The 17,109-nt window shown below is 42.2% G+C and overlaps 1 protein-coding gene across 1 annotated transcript in view; it reads right to left on the reverse strand.

Annotated features, from left to right (window-relative positions):
• sppl3 (signal peptide peptidase 3) overlaps positions 1 to 17,109 on the reverse strand; it is a 187,613-nt gene that overhangs the window by 84,899 nt on the left and 85,605 nt on the right. The window contains exon 2 of the mRNA XM_078226960.1: positions 16,844 to 16,921. Coding sequence (XP_078083086.1) covers positions 16,844 to 16,921 — 78 coding nt within the window. The remainder of the gene's footprint in view (positions 1 to 16,843; positions 16,922 to 17,109) is intronic.

Here is a 17,109-nt window from a genome sequence, read left to right on the forward strand (position 1 = left end):
TTTTGTTATTTCCTCAAAGATCTTTATTAAATTAAACACAATTTTGCTTTTACAAAATCATATTGACTCTGCATTATTATTAGAAGACACAAGTTTCACATCAGAAATTGACAGTAACCGAGGGGCTAAAAGGAGTGAGGAACTTAAATAAATTAATATAAGCCGTGAAAAAGTATTGGAGAAACTTACGGGACTAAAATCTAACAAATCCCTGGGATCTGATGGCCTACACCCTAGGATTCTAAAAGGCTTCAGAGACACTGGATGCGCTAACTACAGTTTTCCAAAATTAGATTTGGGAATGGTTCCATCAGATTGAAAGTTGACAAATATTACACTTGTTTTCAAGAAAGGAGGGAGAGGGAGAAAACAGGGAACAACATGTCAGTTAGCTTATCAGGGCGGCATGGTGGCACAGTGGTTAGCACTGCTGCCTCACAGCGCCAGGGACCCGGGTTCAATTCCAGCCTCGAATCACTGTCTGTATGCAGTTTGCACATTCTCCCCATGTCTGCGTGGGTTTCTTCCGGATGCTGTGGTTTCCTCCCACGTTCCAAAGATGTGCGGGTTAGGTTGATTGGTCATGGTAAATTGCCCCTTTAGTGTATGGGAGACCAGCAGGGTAAATACGTGGGGTTACAGGGATAGGACCTGGGTGGAACTGTTGTAGGCGCAGGCTCGATGGGCTCAATGGCCTCCTTCTGCACTGTGGGGATTCTATGATCAGTTGTTCAGGAAATACTGGAATTTAAGGAAATCTTAACATGCACTTAGAAAAGCAATGTATAATCAGAACAAGATGACTTTGCTAAAGGGCAATCCTGTTTGACAAACTCACGAGGAAATAATTAGGTAGCTAAAGAGAACCAGTAGATTTAGTATACCTGGATTTTCAAAAGGCATTCCATAAGGTGCCACACAGAAGGTTAATAGACAAAATAAGGGCTTATGGAGTTGGAGGGAATATATGAGCATAGATAGAGGATTGGTTAACAGACAGGAAGCAGAAAGTGGGCATAAATGGAGCATTTTCAAGCTGGCAGGCAGTGAATAGTGGAGTGCCGCAAGGATCAGTGCTGGGGCCTCAGCTATTTATAAACCTATAATAACGACTTAGATGAAGCAACAGAGTGTAATGTATCCAAGTTTGCTGATGATACCAAGCTAGGTGAAAAGCTAAGCTGTGGGGAGAACACAAAAAGCCTGCAGAGATATAGACCGGTTACGTGATCAGCCAACAAGATGGAATATAGTGTAGGGAAGTGTGAAGTTATTCACTTTGGTCAAAAGAATAGAAAAGCAGAATTTTTTTTTAAAAGTGAGAAACTTGCCAGTGCATTGACGTTCAAGAGACATGGGTACGCTTGCAAAAGAAATGCTGAAAGTTAACATTCAAGTCCAGCAAGCTATTAGGAAGGCAAATGGCATGTTGGCCTTCATTGCACGGGAACTTGAGCCGAGGAATAAAGAAATCTTGCTACAATTGTACAGGATTTTACTGATACTACTACACCTGAACTAGTGTCTATACTTCTGAATCATAGAATCCTTATAGTGCAGAAGGAGGCCATTCAGCCCATCGAGTCTGCACCAACAGCAATCCCACCCAGGCCCCATCCCCGTAACCCCATGTATTAGCCCTGCCAGTCCCCCAGACACTAAAGGGGCAATTTACCATGGCCAATCCGCCTAACTTGCACATCTTTGGAGTGCGGGAGGAAACCGGAGCATCCGGAGGAAACCCATGCAGACACAGGGAGAACGTGCAAACTCTACACAGACAGTGACTCGAGGCCAGAATTGAACCCAGATCCCTGGCGCTGTGAGGCAACACTGCTAACCGCTGCCACCGTGCCGCCCTTAAAAAAAACTATGGAAGAGATCCCAAGCATTGACATTTAAGAGAAGATATACTTGCATTGGAGGTGGTGTGGCAAAAGTTCACTAAATTGATCCTCAGGGTGAGGGGGTTTGCCTATATCAAGAGGCTGAGCAAATTGGGCTTATATTTGCTGGTGTTCATAAGAATGAGACACGATCTCATTGAAATATGCACAAAGGGTCTTAATAGGGTGGCACAGAGATTGTTTCTACTGGTCAAGGAATCTAAAACACTTGGGCACAGTCTCAGGGTAAAAGACCAATTGTTTAGGACTGAGACGAGGAGAAATTACTTCACTTGAAAGGTAATGAAGTTTTTGAAATTTTCCAACCCAGAGGCTTGTGGTTGCTCCATCATTGAATATTTTTTAAGGTTGGAATAGGCAGCTTTTTTGGCCTCTCAGGGAATTGAGGGATAAAGGGAGCATGCAGGCAACTGGAGTTGAAACCCAAGATCACTCATTGGGGCGGCACGGTAGCACAGTGGTTAGCACTGCTGCTTCACAGCTCCAGGGACCTGGGTTCGATTCCCGGCTTGAGTCACTGTCTGTGTGGAGTTTGCACATTCTCCTCGTGTCTGCGTGGGTTTCCTCCGGGTGCTCCGGTTTCCTCCCACAGTCCAAAGATGTGCGGGTTAGGTTGATTGGCCATGCTAAAAATTGCCCTTAGTGTCCTGGGATGCGTAGTTTAGAGGGATTAGTGGGTAAATATGTAGGAATATGGGGGTAGGGCCTGGTTGGGATTGTGGTTGGTGCAGACTCGATGGGCCGAATGGCCTCTTTCTGTACTGTAGGGTTTCTATGATTCTATGATTTCTATGATAACCGTGTTCAATGGCGGAGCAGGCGCAATAGGCCATGAGGCCTACTCCCATTTCTTGTGTTCTTTAACCTCGCTGTAAGTTTCCTACTCTGTATATTTCCCACTCGCTGGTGGCGAATGGAATGGTTGCCAGGACACAATTAGAACTCATTGCTCTTTGGACAACGCCACTGTATCTTCCACCTTCACACGTCAGCCTAGATTTAGTGCTCAAATCATATAGTGTGTGTTGAATCCACAACTTTTTGCTTCTGGTGGGAATGGTAATGTAGCCAAACATAGTAAATACCTACAGCAAGACAATTTCCTAGATAACATGCCATCAACAAAAACCTTCAGTATATTTACCCATGAGCAATACAAGTATGTCATGGGAGTTTTCCTTTCCCATTAATAATTTACTAGCAATAGACAATGCAATTTACAGCTCATTTAGTAAATATATATTTGGAAATGACTTTACCCTCAATTCAGGAGCCAAATGCTATTAAAATTGAACAGAACTTCCAAAAGAGTCATGGAGAATATTTGTGAACATCTTTACTATGAAAATAACCAATTCAGTGACAAGTACCTCCTCCTGTCTTCTTTAACAGTGGGATCTTTGATGGCCCAGAGGAGCTCCCAAGTAAGGGAGTCAAATTAAACAATTGCTCAAATTGCAAGATGTAAACAAATACTATGTTCAAAATAGTTTTCCACAATAAAAACCTTATCTAACACAAACAGAGCTACCCGGAGGTAGGTTATCTCTTCCACAAATATTCAATCCCTCCTCCACCGATGAACAACCATGTACACTATCTATCTACAAGATGCATCTTGTAGATAGTGTACATGGTTGTTCATCGGTTCCTTAGGCAACACTTTCCAAACCTACAACCTCTACCAGCCAGAAGGACAAGGACAGCAGATACCTGGGAACTCCACCACCTGGAGGGTTCCCTCCGAGTCACTCACCATCCTGACTTGGAAATATATCGCCATTCCTTCACTGTCGCCATGTCAAAATTCTGGAACACCCCACTAACAGCACAAAGTGTTCCTACACCTCAGGGACAACAGCGGTGCAAGAAGGTAGCTCACTACCAGCTTCTGAAGGACAACTAGGGGTGGACAATAAATGCTGGCCAAGCCAGTGACGCCCACATATAAAATTAAAACCAAAAGTTACATTCAAGGTTTTATGGAGGAAGTGGGAATATCATTCAACTTTCAAATCCCTTTCATAGACGAGGAAGGAGTCAACAGGCAAACTAGAGAGCACTTGGAAAAAGTTTTCGTTCTCACCATGTGAAATCACAAATGGCTTATTTTGATCGTATGTATTGAAAATATGCCAGAACCAATAGGCATGCAATGCCAAAGAATTGGGCATGTTTGAAGAAAAAAACTGAACCATTTCCTCCAATCAACGCTGTCCACTACTTAAGAAATGTCTTCCAAATGCAAATCACAAAATCAAAGTAAACACTCTTGTCATTGACAGCACACGTATTGAGACGAGTTCAATCAATGTAGATAAAAGATATGGCCAAAAGTTATATGCCCAAAAGCAAAACACAGTATCCAATGGCAGTATTTAAAACTTTGTTTGCGGGATGTTGGGAGTTGCTAGCAAGGACAACATTTATTGCCCATCTCTAACTGCCCGCAAAAAAGGAGCAGCCTTTGAACCATTGCAATCTATATTGTTTTGTAGGTACACCCATAGTGCTGTTATCAGAAGTGGCATCAATTCTTCAGCTTGAATCCCTCCAAGAGCCTTAGGGATCAGAGGAAATAAGTACTAAAAAATAATTTTCACAAGGAAAACTGCTCAGCCTCCAGACGGATGTATATTTGGTTCATATTCTAAGACGAAAATAGGCAATTAGTGGATAGCTTTGAGCAACGGGAATTGCAGAAGCCCAAGACCAGGTCATTCACTCGTCACCTCATCTACAAATAGTACAAGGCAGTATAATTGGGGAAAGAGGATAAAATTATTCGTCTGGTTCTCACACCCAAGGGGAAAATTCAAATCTGATCAAAGATATTGTAGTTCTAACCAAATAATTGCTAATTAAATGTTCTAACTAACAACTTTAGTTTAACAGTTTGCAATACTATAAATTTAGCTTTGTCTACATAATAAACTACATATGATATATTATCCAAAGTTTATGCTTGCTTTCAGAATATGTGATCCACAGTTCTTCTTACAGGTCACCATGATACTACAAAATTACTGCGCCTCAGTGATTAAAATTTGGGATAGATCAGTGAGCCAGCAGCTTGTAATATGCATGTATAAATAATGGTCTTGAATTTCCTGGAAAGTTTTGCTGTAAATTCTCCTTGATAAGATTACTGCAGAAATGGGTATAAATTTTGAACAAAGAACAATACAGCACAGGAACAGGCCCTTCGGCCCTCCAAGCCCGCGCCGCTCCCCGGTCCAGGATCGAATCCTGAATCCAGGATCCCCGCCCAATTTTCCAGCCTATCTACATACCAATATCCTATCCACCGAGCTGTCCCTCACAGCTACGATGCTTTGTTCATCACAACCTATTAACTCACCCCCACCCCCCCATTCCAGACCATGTGATCTCCAGGGAGAGGCGAAAACCCAGAGTGAAAACCCCAGGGCCAATATGGGGAAAAAAAAATCTGGGAAATTCCTCTCCGACCCCCTGAGGCGATCGAAACGAGTCCAGGAGATCACACTGGCCCTGATCGGAAAATGCTTCCCAACCCTAGTCTTTTCCACTTCCACGAACACCATATGAATTCCCTGCCCCCGAGACAGGTTCCCAACTATCCGCAGTCTCGCTCGGTACTGGCACCAGCAAGATGATCATAGAATGAAGCCTTGAAACAAGAAACAAGGAACAATTAGCCCGCGCCGCTTCCTGGTCCAAACTAGACCACTCTTTTGTATCCCTCCATTCCCACTCCGTTCATATAGCTGTCTAGATAAGTCTTAAACGTTCCCAGTGTGTCCGCCTCCACCACCTTGCCCGGCAACACATTCCAGGCCCCCACGAACCTCTGTGTAAAATATGTCCTTCTGATATCTGTGTTAAACCTCCCCCCCTTCACCTTGAACCTATGACCCCTCGTGAACGTAACACCATTTCTGCACAACTTTTGTCCAAAGCTTTGCAGCTTGAAATCTCAAAACATGCATTAAATTTCTACATAAAAACTATTGCAATTATTCCAGATTTTCAAATAGTTGAGTAGTTTCACAATAACACTTAAGAGTCAAGGCTCATAGTGCAGAACACTACAAAGCCAAAAAGAATGATGATTTTAAAAATAGATTGATAAAAGATCAAATTTGTGTTTTTTAAAATCCTAAAGATAAGAAAAGTCTGAGGAATGAAAATAATTTCAGTTTTGCAGTCTTACAAAATGATCAATTAAGAATAGAACAGTTGGCTGCAATTTCGCCCGAGTTACTTTAAACTTTATTTTTATTTCTACCTATACTTGGATGATTAAGCAGGGTTACATTTAACATAGTTTCATGATTATTCAACTGTACATGATAGTACTACATTATCCACTTATTGGTCCTTTTGTATTGGTGTCAGTGTGATGCGTGTCCGCCAGTGATTGCCAAGGCTTGGGTTACAGTTCACTGGCTGCAAGCCAAATGTAAACTCCCTAAAACCTGAAAGACCTACTTCGCAAGTCAGCACATATTCTGCTCTGCCAGTTTTACCAATTCCTGGAAGTTTTACAGCCAGTCTTAAAACCTACGCTTTAGATGTGAGGCAGGACTAGAATTACACAAAAGCAATTTTAAAAACAGCCTTGTGAAGATGCTCAAGAATGGTGGTCACCCATTATTCAGACTTCATTTACTTAAAGGGATAATCTTCCCTATTACTGCAAATCTTTCATTTATTACTTAAGATTCTATCAAGCCGTAATGACGTTAATCACTTGGTAGCAGCTCCCATATACACAATCCTTTTAGTAACCAAACCCTACAAACAATAAGGAATTCCAGTCCAGTGAATTGGCTGTGTTCCAGGAAGGCAACATCATACTTTAACCATGAATCAGCAAACTTCATAGATGAAAAATAAACAAAAGTCTAATTGACTTCAGGTGAGCATAAAAGATCACAGGCAATATTAAAAAAGCAGGGGAGTTCTGCCAGGACTCAAGCAAATATTTACCCCTCAATCAGTATAATTGATGTAGATTATTCAGCCATTTGTTTTAAGATTATTCATAGGACCTGGCTGTTGTATTGACCTAAATCAGGGTTCCCCGTACCTTCTGAGCTGCGGAACCTCGAGTGACATCCCAAGTGCACCAGGAAACCTCAAGCACTCAATGTTTGCGCCCCTTTGTTGCCACGAAATAGTTGCAAACACAGAAATCAACCATAAAGTAGTATTTTCTAACTTTATCATAGAATCCCTACAGTGCAGGAGGGCATTCAGCCCATCAAGTCTGAACCAACCACAATCCCACCCAGGCCCTGTCCCCATTATTCCACCTATTTACCCTAGCTAGCCCCCGACACTAAGGGGGCAATTTAGCATGGCCAATCAATCTAACCCTAACATCTTTGGATTGTGGGAGGAAACTGGACTACCCCGAAGAAACTCACGCATACACAGGAGAATGTGCAAACTCCACACAGCCATCCGAGGCCGGAATTGAACCCAGGTCCCTGGCGCTGTGAGGCAGCAGTGCTAACCACTGTGCCACCGTGCTGCCCAATGTACCTATACATACATTAGAAAGAGGTACAGTTACAAATACATTCACCAGCTGCAAAGCCCCCTCACATTAACCCCGGCCTTGTCAACCTCCCATGACCTCTTAACATTAACCTTTGGAAGTCGCTCACTCTTTGAAAGTGGGTAATCTGAGAAATTGTATTAAAAAAATATTCAAGTCTTACCGTTTGCCATTTTTATTGGGAGGAGTGATGTTGGAAGGCCGATACTTGTATCGGAGAGACAGACCCCTCTCTGATGCAGACATCCGGCCCCACTTTGTGGCGCCACAGTTCCATTATGAGGCCCTCTCTTCCCATCCCTCTGCTGCTCATGCACATCCAATCAGAGGCTAAGTCAACCTCTGATTGGACAGGCAACGCTGCAGCATTTTTCAAATGTGCTCATCTTGCCATGGACCCTCTGGGTTCCACAGACCTCAGTTTGGGAATCCCTGACCTGTATCACTCCAGTGATTGCACTTCAACTATACTTAATTGGCTGCAAAACATTTTGGGATATACTGAGGTTGTGAAAGGTGATGCATAAATGCAGTTCTCCCTTCCTGAAGAAATGCAAAAATTCTTACCAATTGTGGTGTAGCTTTGATGGGAAGGCAGGGACAGTTACAAGAACAGATAAAAATGAGATAATTACTTATTATATGAGGTGACGCATTTTGGTAGATTGAACCAGGGCAAGACTTACTCAGTTAATGGTAGGGCATTGGGGAGAGTTACAGAGCAAAGAGATCTCGGGGTACAGGTTCACAGCTCCTTGAAAGTGGAGTCACAGGCGGGTAGGGTGGTGAAGGCGGCATTCAGCATGCTTAGTTTCATTGGTCAGAACACGGAATACAGGAGTTGGGATGTCTTGTTGAAGTTGTACAAGACATTGGTAAGGCCACGCTTGGAATACTGTGTACAGTTCTGGTCACCCTATTATAGAAAGGATATTATTAAACTAGAAAGAGTGCAGAAAAGATTTACTAGGATGCCACCGGGACTTGATAGTTTGAATTATAAGGAGAGGCTGGATAGACTGGGACATTTTTCTCTGGAGCATAGAAGGCTGAGGGGTGATCTTACATGGGTAAGATGGGTATAAAGGGATATGGGCCAAATGTGGGCAATTGGGACTAGATTAGGGATTTTAAAAAAAGGGTGGCATGGACAAGTTGGCCCAAGGACCTGTTTCCATGCTGTAAACCTCTATGACTCTGACTAACTGTATAGGCTCACCAAGTGAAAGTCACACTATGGTAACATTTTCAGATGAATCACTGGGGACCATTAGAGAGAGACTAACACTATCGGAGAGAGAGAGAGAATGATAATGTTTTGGAGCTGAATAAGCACAAAGAAATGACGATAGTGGATGGAGCAAGTTTAGTAAAATTAAAAAGAAAGCTTGCATAGCTTTGCAAGTTACGATGGAACAGGTAGTTTTTTTAGTTTATTTATTAGTGTCACAGGTAGGCTGCATTAACACTGCAATGAAGTTACTGTGAAATCCTCTAGACGCCACACTCCAGCGCCTGTTCGGGTACACAGAGGGACAATTTAGCATGGTCAATGCACCTGAACAGCACGTCTTCCGGACTGTGGGAGGAAATCCACATGCACGTGGGGAGAACATGCGGACTCTGCACAGTGTACTGGGAATCGAACCCGTGTCCCTGGCGCTGTGATGCAGCAGTGTTAACCACTGCGCCACCGTGTGAGGTCTAACCTTAATTGATGAAGGAAACAAGGTCTCAGAAGAACTGACAGCGAGAAAATACAGTCAGACACCTTGAGCCAAGAAGCAGTTTGCAAGTCAACATGAAATTGTAACCACACAGATCTTAATGAAGCATGCCATAAAAAAAAACACTTATGACATGGTGAGTTGTCCACACGCCACAAGAACTGTATAATGCAGAAATGTTAGAAAGGACCTTGAGCGAAATGGATGTGGTGATAGCCCAGGAAGGGGTAAATGACATGGGGGTGAAATATTACAAATGCCTCCAGAGGGTACAAATACAAAGATTGCTGTTAAACTTAATGAGAGGGGATTGATTATAATGTCCTCTAGGATAGTCTCAGCTTTTGGGAAAGGAAGTTAGCTCAACATGAAAACGGAAGATACCATTATTCTCAGCTCCATGTTTCATGTAAAATAATGGAATTAATCACTATGAATAAATTTAGAGCATTGGGGAGAGTTACAGAGCAAAGAGATCAATTCTGATATTAGTAATAATTGCGGATGTGTCCAAATCTATTTCTACTCCAAATTACTTAACTACTGATTACATCCGAAGTTAGAGTTCCTGGAAAATGAACATTCTCCAGTCTAAAAAAAGTTTCATTTTATGAAAAAAATATGCATTCTCTGTACATCTTTTAGTGTCAGTCATGCAATTATGTGCTTATTTTAGGCAGATAGCAGAACATTCAACTCAAAAGTTTAACATTTGCTGAAGAGATTCTCAATAGAAATAGCCTATTTGCTTTGAAAACATTGTTTCAACGCAATGGAAGTACAACAGCTGCATTCTACGTGCAATTCATTCCAGGTCTTGGAACCCAGTTACCATAGCTATAGTTTGTATTTTGTCTTGCATAGAAGATACAACATAGAAACAAGCTTTTCAGCCCAACAGGCATCACCCATTTACATTCCATATGAGCCGATCCACCCTAATTCATCTGATCTTATCAGTATATGCTTCTATTCCTTCTCTCTACATGTGCCTGTAGATCGTTGTAGCTTTTGTGAGCTACTTACATTGGAGTCTTTTGAGTTGCCTCAGAAAAATATAATTGTCTTGTATAGAAACTAGAGGGGGAAAAACAGCTACAAATTTTCTACCTTTCAAAGGTTTCTTTAATGCAAAATAAAACACAGGTTCTGGATGCTCTTTATATAAATGTGACCAATGACATACTTGGTCGAGTGACCAGACATAATTACATTAAGATATAACACTGCAAAATTAAAATTTCTCAAATGTGCATTTAGTAAGTTTAATAAGTTTATTATTCCTGCAATGTGAATTCTGGTAATATGCTGGGACTAGCTTCCATTAATTGCGTAGTTGACATGTGCACCAAGCAGTATGATAATTAATGCAAACCATTAAAGTCTCATCCCTCCCAATCTCTAATCTCCTTCAGCCCTACAACCTTCCCAACCTGAAACGCACTGTTCCTCATGTAGAACTGGTCTTATGTGTACCTCCATTTGCTCCGTTATTGGCAATGTCCCACGTGCTGAAAGTCTCCATAAATTCCACAATTCTTTCACCTCTCTCCAATCCATTAAAACTGTCCTTAAAACCTACCTCTTTGTCTGAGTTTTTAGTCACCTCTCCCAATAACATCTTCATTGACCCAAGGCACATTTTTGTCTCATTACATCTATATGATGCTCTTTTGTATGTTTTTCTCATTTACTTATTTAGCAAGTGCATAGTCAGAGCCAAGGAATAGCCTTGGCAATGGACAGATGGAGTTCTTTAAGCCTGCCTTCACATTTTTGGCAGACACTCAACAATATGAGTCATTGTTTGGACCGCACCACAGCTGCAGCCTGGATGGTCTTGGGCAACCCCCACTGATGTTGGGTGGCTGCTCAGAGGCTTTGGCTAGTCCAAAAACTGTTCAAAAGGGTCCACTTTCGCCAAGGGGGAAATTGAAGCCACATGGACGAGCAGTGGGGTCTTCAATGAGAGAGTGGTTCCTGGCGGAGGTTTTCAGCTGTTACTCCTCGGCATGATGGGGTTGACCATATGGCGCAAGGGAAGGTGTACGACTGATGGCTGAAGAGGTCCTTGAATAAGGGCAGGCTTGGGTTGAAGTAGATCTTCTCCAGCAGCTTGCCTATTAAAACTACCCTCCCGATTTTGGGGCAGAATGTTGCTCAGGACCAGGACCCCAGAGGAGAGTTGGTCTAAGAATATCTGTGATGATGCAGAGTTGAGTTGAGTTGCACATTAGTAAATTTGGTGTGTGCAGGCTGGTACCATGCCTGTGTGCAGTATTCTGCAGTTGAGTATGTGATGGCAAGAGCCATTCGGGTCTTGTTCTGATATTAGGAGTATTGGCCACCTTAGCGAGATGATGATTGCGGATTTTAATTTTTTCTAGTCTTGGTGAGGTGCTGTCTGTATGTGACGTTCTGTCAAGGATGACACCTAGGTAAACAGGGTGACGATTGTGCTTCAGCCTCTGGTAATGCAGGTTGATGTTCAGTTCCCTCTTAGTATTGGCATTGTAAAGATGGAGTGTGTTAAAGAGACTGTTTTACTGGTGCTAGCTTTTAAGCACCAGTCTTCTGTAAATAATATGCAAGGGTATAGGGGAAAAGGAAAGGGAATGGCATTCATAATGCCCATTTGGAAAGCCAGTGTAGACATGGGACAAATGGCCTCCTTCTGCATACAATACAATTCTGTGACCAGCCAGCTTTGTAATATCATTATTTGGTGTGAACTTCAGCTCTGAGCCCGTGTGCCATACCAGATGTTATCTGCCTTTTCTGAGAACAGGATGGGGCTGTCATTGGTGAACACGTTGAACAGGGATGGGGCGAAGACAAAACCAGGGCAGCCTATTCCTGTTTCCTTTAGGCACTAGTCTCATTACTCATAGCACCGTCTGTCAGGAATTGGCATGGAGCTGATTTAAATATTGAAATTGCTGTTTAAATCTGATTAGCGGCCCAGGACCAGCAAGGCGGGGGGGGGGGGGGGGGGGGGGGGGGGGTCAATCGGAAGGCTGGTAGTGCAGGGCTACTGTGTATGCGCTGATCTCCACGATGACTGATTGACATGTGCAGCGGCCCCCTCAGCACTACACTGCCGGCCTTACCCAGTGGGAATAGGCCACGGCCCCTGATTTTTAACAGGATTCACGCGAGGGCACTCTTCGATGTGCAAAAAGTGTGGAAGATTAGTTTTGAAAATCCCGCTGAAGAAAGCAGCAGGATTTGCTCCAGTTTGTCCGCGAATTCGGCACTTTGAATTTTTTGGGCAGAATTCCACCCAATAACTTTAGTCCTGCCAGGGTTTTGCCAGTCTTCCCTCACATATCACCTTTGTGAAGAATTTGGTCAATCAGAAGTTGGCCCGTGGGTCAAGGTGTTTTAAGAATTTGGAAGATGTCATTATAACCAGCAGCAGTGATTGGGTTGATAGTTTGTATTGCTTTGTCCAACTTTGCTTTGTCAAGAGTTCAGGACAAGATCTGGAATTGTGCTGCCTTTAGAAGGATCTCCACTTGCTCCAGATTTGATTCTTCACTCTTTCTTCCATCAGTGCCTCTTCCACGTGAAGGAGATGGCTTGCTACCTGATTGGCATTTACGGATGAGCAGTTTGGTTGCTGGGTTGCTCAGAAGTACATAGGCCTGTTGTTAAAAACACTTTATAAAGTTGTTGTAAATCTCCCAAACAATACCTCAGTGGACATTGATACTGCGGTACGTGGAGGATGCCTGCTGTTCAAATGGTGATGATAGGGTCAGAGAATGAAGGTCCACCTCTTTAGTTCACATCCTCTATCCAGCACAGCAGTATACACAAGTAATTCAAACACTGCCAGCTATCGGGACCAATCTGCTGAGGTGTTGTCAGTTAAATCTGGATAGGAATATTTACTGAACAAGTGAAGACTGCTTAGGATCTGCCCCAGCTGACTCATGTTTACTAAATTATTCATGTACGGTAATCCTGAAGTTTATACTTTTGGTTCCATTATTTTACGTGGATTAAAGGCAAACTACTTGGTCTGTAGTTACAGTAAGAGGGCAATTTCTTACTGTGCTTACCCCAGTCCAACGCCGGCATCTCCACATCATGGTCTGTAGTTTCCAGTTTCGGATTTATCACCCCAGTGCTCAGTGAAGCCATCCGTGCCACTAACATATCCTCTCTAATCCCCTTTACCACTTGAAGTTTAATATCATCCATCTCTGGGGACTTTAGCATGCCTAGGATTTCCATGTTGCTAATAGTGCACAATAGTTAACTATTCACCAACAGACAAGAACATTTGGAGTTATTATTTACTACCAGGCCAAAACAAAATGATTTAATTTGGCATTTAATCTAGTAGCACCAGTAAAACCTCACCAGGTAAAGGGAAAACATCAGAAACCTGAACAGTGTCACATGACAGAATATTTTGGTTTCTCAAGTGTTACAGGTTTCATAGTTTTGCAAGTTGGTCCAACAGCATTAAGTCAACTGGTTCTCAATAGTTATACACCTGTAATCAATTCTCTTTACTATCAAACATTGCAACAGAATACTAATTTGGAGAAAACTTTAAATGCCAAAAAATAACCACAAGAAATTCAAATATAGCAAAATGCAAGAGAAAAGTATTTCTCCCTTCAGCTTTCTCAGACTGCTGGCTGCTCCATCGATCAATGTCCTCCAATTCAGCAGTTTCAACATGTGGTTATTCCTCTTGGTGGCACAGTGGTTAGTACTGCTGCCTCAGAGGGCCAGGGACCCGGGTTCAATTCCCGGCTTGGGCCACTGTCTGTGTGGAGTCCGCATGTTTTTCCTGTGTCTGCGTGGGTTTCCTCCAGGTGCTTCGGTTTCTTCCCACAGTCCAAAAGACGAGCTGGTTAGGTGCACTGGCCATGCTAAATTCTTCCTGTGTACCCGAGAAGGCATTGGAGTGTGGTGACTAAGGGATTCTCACAATAACTTCACTGCAGTGTTAGTGTATGCCTACTCATGACACGAATAATTTTTTAAAAAACCTATGTTGCTCTATTATCTTTGACAATTCCCACTTATTCCTCCAGCTCCCTCTGTAGCATGGATATTAGCCTAAAGACTACATAAGTGGTGTTTTAAGAAATATTTTGTTTAGGTCGACAGCCTCATTGACCTCAGGAATAAACAGCGACTTATCATTAGTACTGATCTGAAGCGACTGCAGTTGAAGAGTCAACTTTAATTCCAAATCTGTCAACATTCAAAGTAGGAAACAGCGAAGATTTATATGTTTTAATAAATTTGCCTCCCGTCGATTCTACATTTTCATCCAACATGTTTAATCATAAAAACAAGATACCAAATTAGTTCTGAGATTAACCACAAGCCAAACTTTGTATAATTAAGCTAAATCAATTCTGCCAAAAAGCAGCTGCTTTAAAGAAAGCCACCTTCAGTGAGGTATTTTCATTCCAAGGTCAAACTTGGATAAGGGGTAGGATAGTTCTTAAGAACAGACCACAAATTGACCCTGCATCTGCCAAACGACTCCTTTAGACCAACCATTCTCTCCCCACTCCATCCATTTGAAGTTAGCCCTATTTAATGCTTCTTTAAAAAAAAGAAATGGAATCACATGATTTTCTTCAGTGTTGTCTTATTCCCTCATCACTTACATGAAAAAACTCTAATGACTTACAATTCTATATGATTAGAGTCAGAGTCATAGAGGTTTACAGTATGGAAACAGGCCCTTCGGCCCAATTTGTCCATGCCGCCCTTTTAAACTAGCCCCAATTGCCCGCTAGTGGCCCATATCCCTTTATACCCATCTTACCCATGTAACTGTATAAATGCTTTTTAAAAGACAAAATTGTGCTCGCCTCTACTACCACCTCTGGCAGCTTGTTCCAGACACTCACCACCCTGTGTGTGAAAAAACTGCCCTCTGGACACTTTTGTATTTCTCCCCTCTCACCTTAAACCTATGCCCTCTAGTTTTAAACTCCCCTACCTTTGGGAAAAAATATTGACCATCTACCTTGTCTATGCCCCTCATTATTTTATAGACCCCTATAAGGTCACCCCTCAGCCTTCTACACTCCAGAGAAAAAAGTCCCAGTCTATCCAGCCTCTCCTTATAACTCAAACCATCAAATCGCGGTAGCATCCTAGTAAATCTTTTCTGCACTCTTTCTAGTTTAATAATATCCTTTCTATAATAGGGTGACCAGAATTGCACACAGTATTCCAAGTGTGGCCTTACCAATGTCTTGTACAACTTCAACAAGACGTCACAACTCCTGTATTCAGTGTTCTGACTAATGAAACCAAGCATGCTGAATGCCTTCTTCACCACTCTGTCCACCTGTGACTCCACTTTCAAGGAGCTATGAACATGTACCCCTCGATCTCTCTGTTCTGTAACTCTCCCCAATGCCCTACCACTAACTGAGTAAGCCCTGCCTTGGTTCAATCTACCAAAATGCATCACCTCGCATTTATCCAAATTAAACTCCATCTGCCATTCATCAGCCCACTGGCCCAATTGATTAAGATCCCGCTGCAATCCGAGATAACTTTCTTCACTGTCCACTATGCCACCCATCTTAGTGTCATCTGCAAACTTGCTAACCATGCCTCCTAGATGCTCATCCAAATCATTAATATAAATGACGAATAACAGTCATATGGCTTTTACACGACCTAGCATCTATTTACATGGCAGCACCTCGTGCAATGTGACATACAGAAATGGAACTTAAAACAACTTGGAAAGACCACGGCAAAGAATAGTACAAATAGATTCAAGAGATAATTAGCTGAGCTTAAAGAGTAGGGTAAAGAAGAAAGGGTAGGAGAGCGAGATGGCGATCTACCAAAAAATGGGCAAGCGTGATAGCCCAAATTGTCGTCATTTGCTAATATTTCTCTTGTTCCTACACATGTTAAGAGTACGAGGAAAAACATAAAAGGAGACTGAAATAGAAAAAAATAAAAGATTACATAAAAAGCTCATTTTAATACTTTAATTTGCAAAGAATATTCCATTGGTCACTCAATACTTGGAATTTTCCCTTCCACTTGCTGCAGGTTTTGCTTCAATCTCTCTTAATTCCTGTTGGAATGATTCTTATATGACAAGGGAAGAAAACAAGCATGATTTAAGGTGACCCACCCTCCAATTTATCCATTTTTAAAGTAGGGAATGTGTACTTATCCTATTAAAATAAAATCTTCTTGCTCAAAAATAGCAAAAATGTGGCTGTGCATAAATCATGTTTTTTGGACAAAGGATTCAGACCTTGGGATCTCCTAATGTTTAACCCAATACATTCTTTGTCTTTGGTAGTGTTTTGGCTTGAAAGTTTGATGGCTTGCACCTTGGCGGTGAACTCTGTTAAACAACACCTGGTGAGGCTCAGGTACACAACTCTGACATGACAGTCTCTGCTGCAGATGAGAAGGTACAGGGTTTGCTGGCCTCTGATTTTTCTGGGTGCACTTCTCATCCGGCTAAACTTCCCATTTCTCTCACCTCTCCCAATGTTCACCAAACATTCAGCTGCCTGGGGTCATAGCTTTCAGCATCTGTTGCCCAGCTGCCTATACCATGTTAGTCATCCACATCACATAGTCAAACAATTCCTCTATAAATACATCTCTGCTACCGAAGTTAATAGCACACATACCTGAAGCTTCCATAGACAATGAGTAGAATGGAGATGAGGAAGGTAGAAACTTGACTGGAATCCACAAGGGAATAGGCCCTACAGGAGGAAGCAAAAACAGAATTTAGATTATATTTGCAAGAGACATTACATCTTTAAACATGTTTAAAATGATTTTTCAAACTATTTTGTTTGTTAAGTTAATTAAGCCTTCCGAATGTCTTGTCAAGTTTTTTCATTGGCCAACTGAACTACAGGAAGGTCCCAGTTCCAGTGTGTCAAGTTGA

This window comes from Mustelus asterias, chromosome 13, assembly GCF_964213995.1.
Source record: "Mustelus asterias chromosome 13, sMusAst1.hap1.1, whole genome shotgun sequence".
Lineage (NCBI taxonomy): Eukaryota > Metazoa > Chordata > Chondrichthyes > Carcharhiniformes > Triakidae > Mustelus > Mustelus asterias.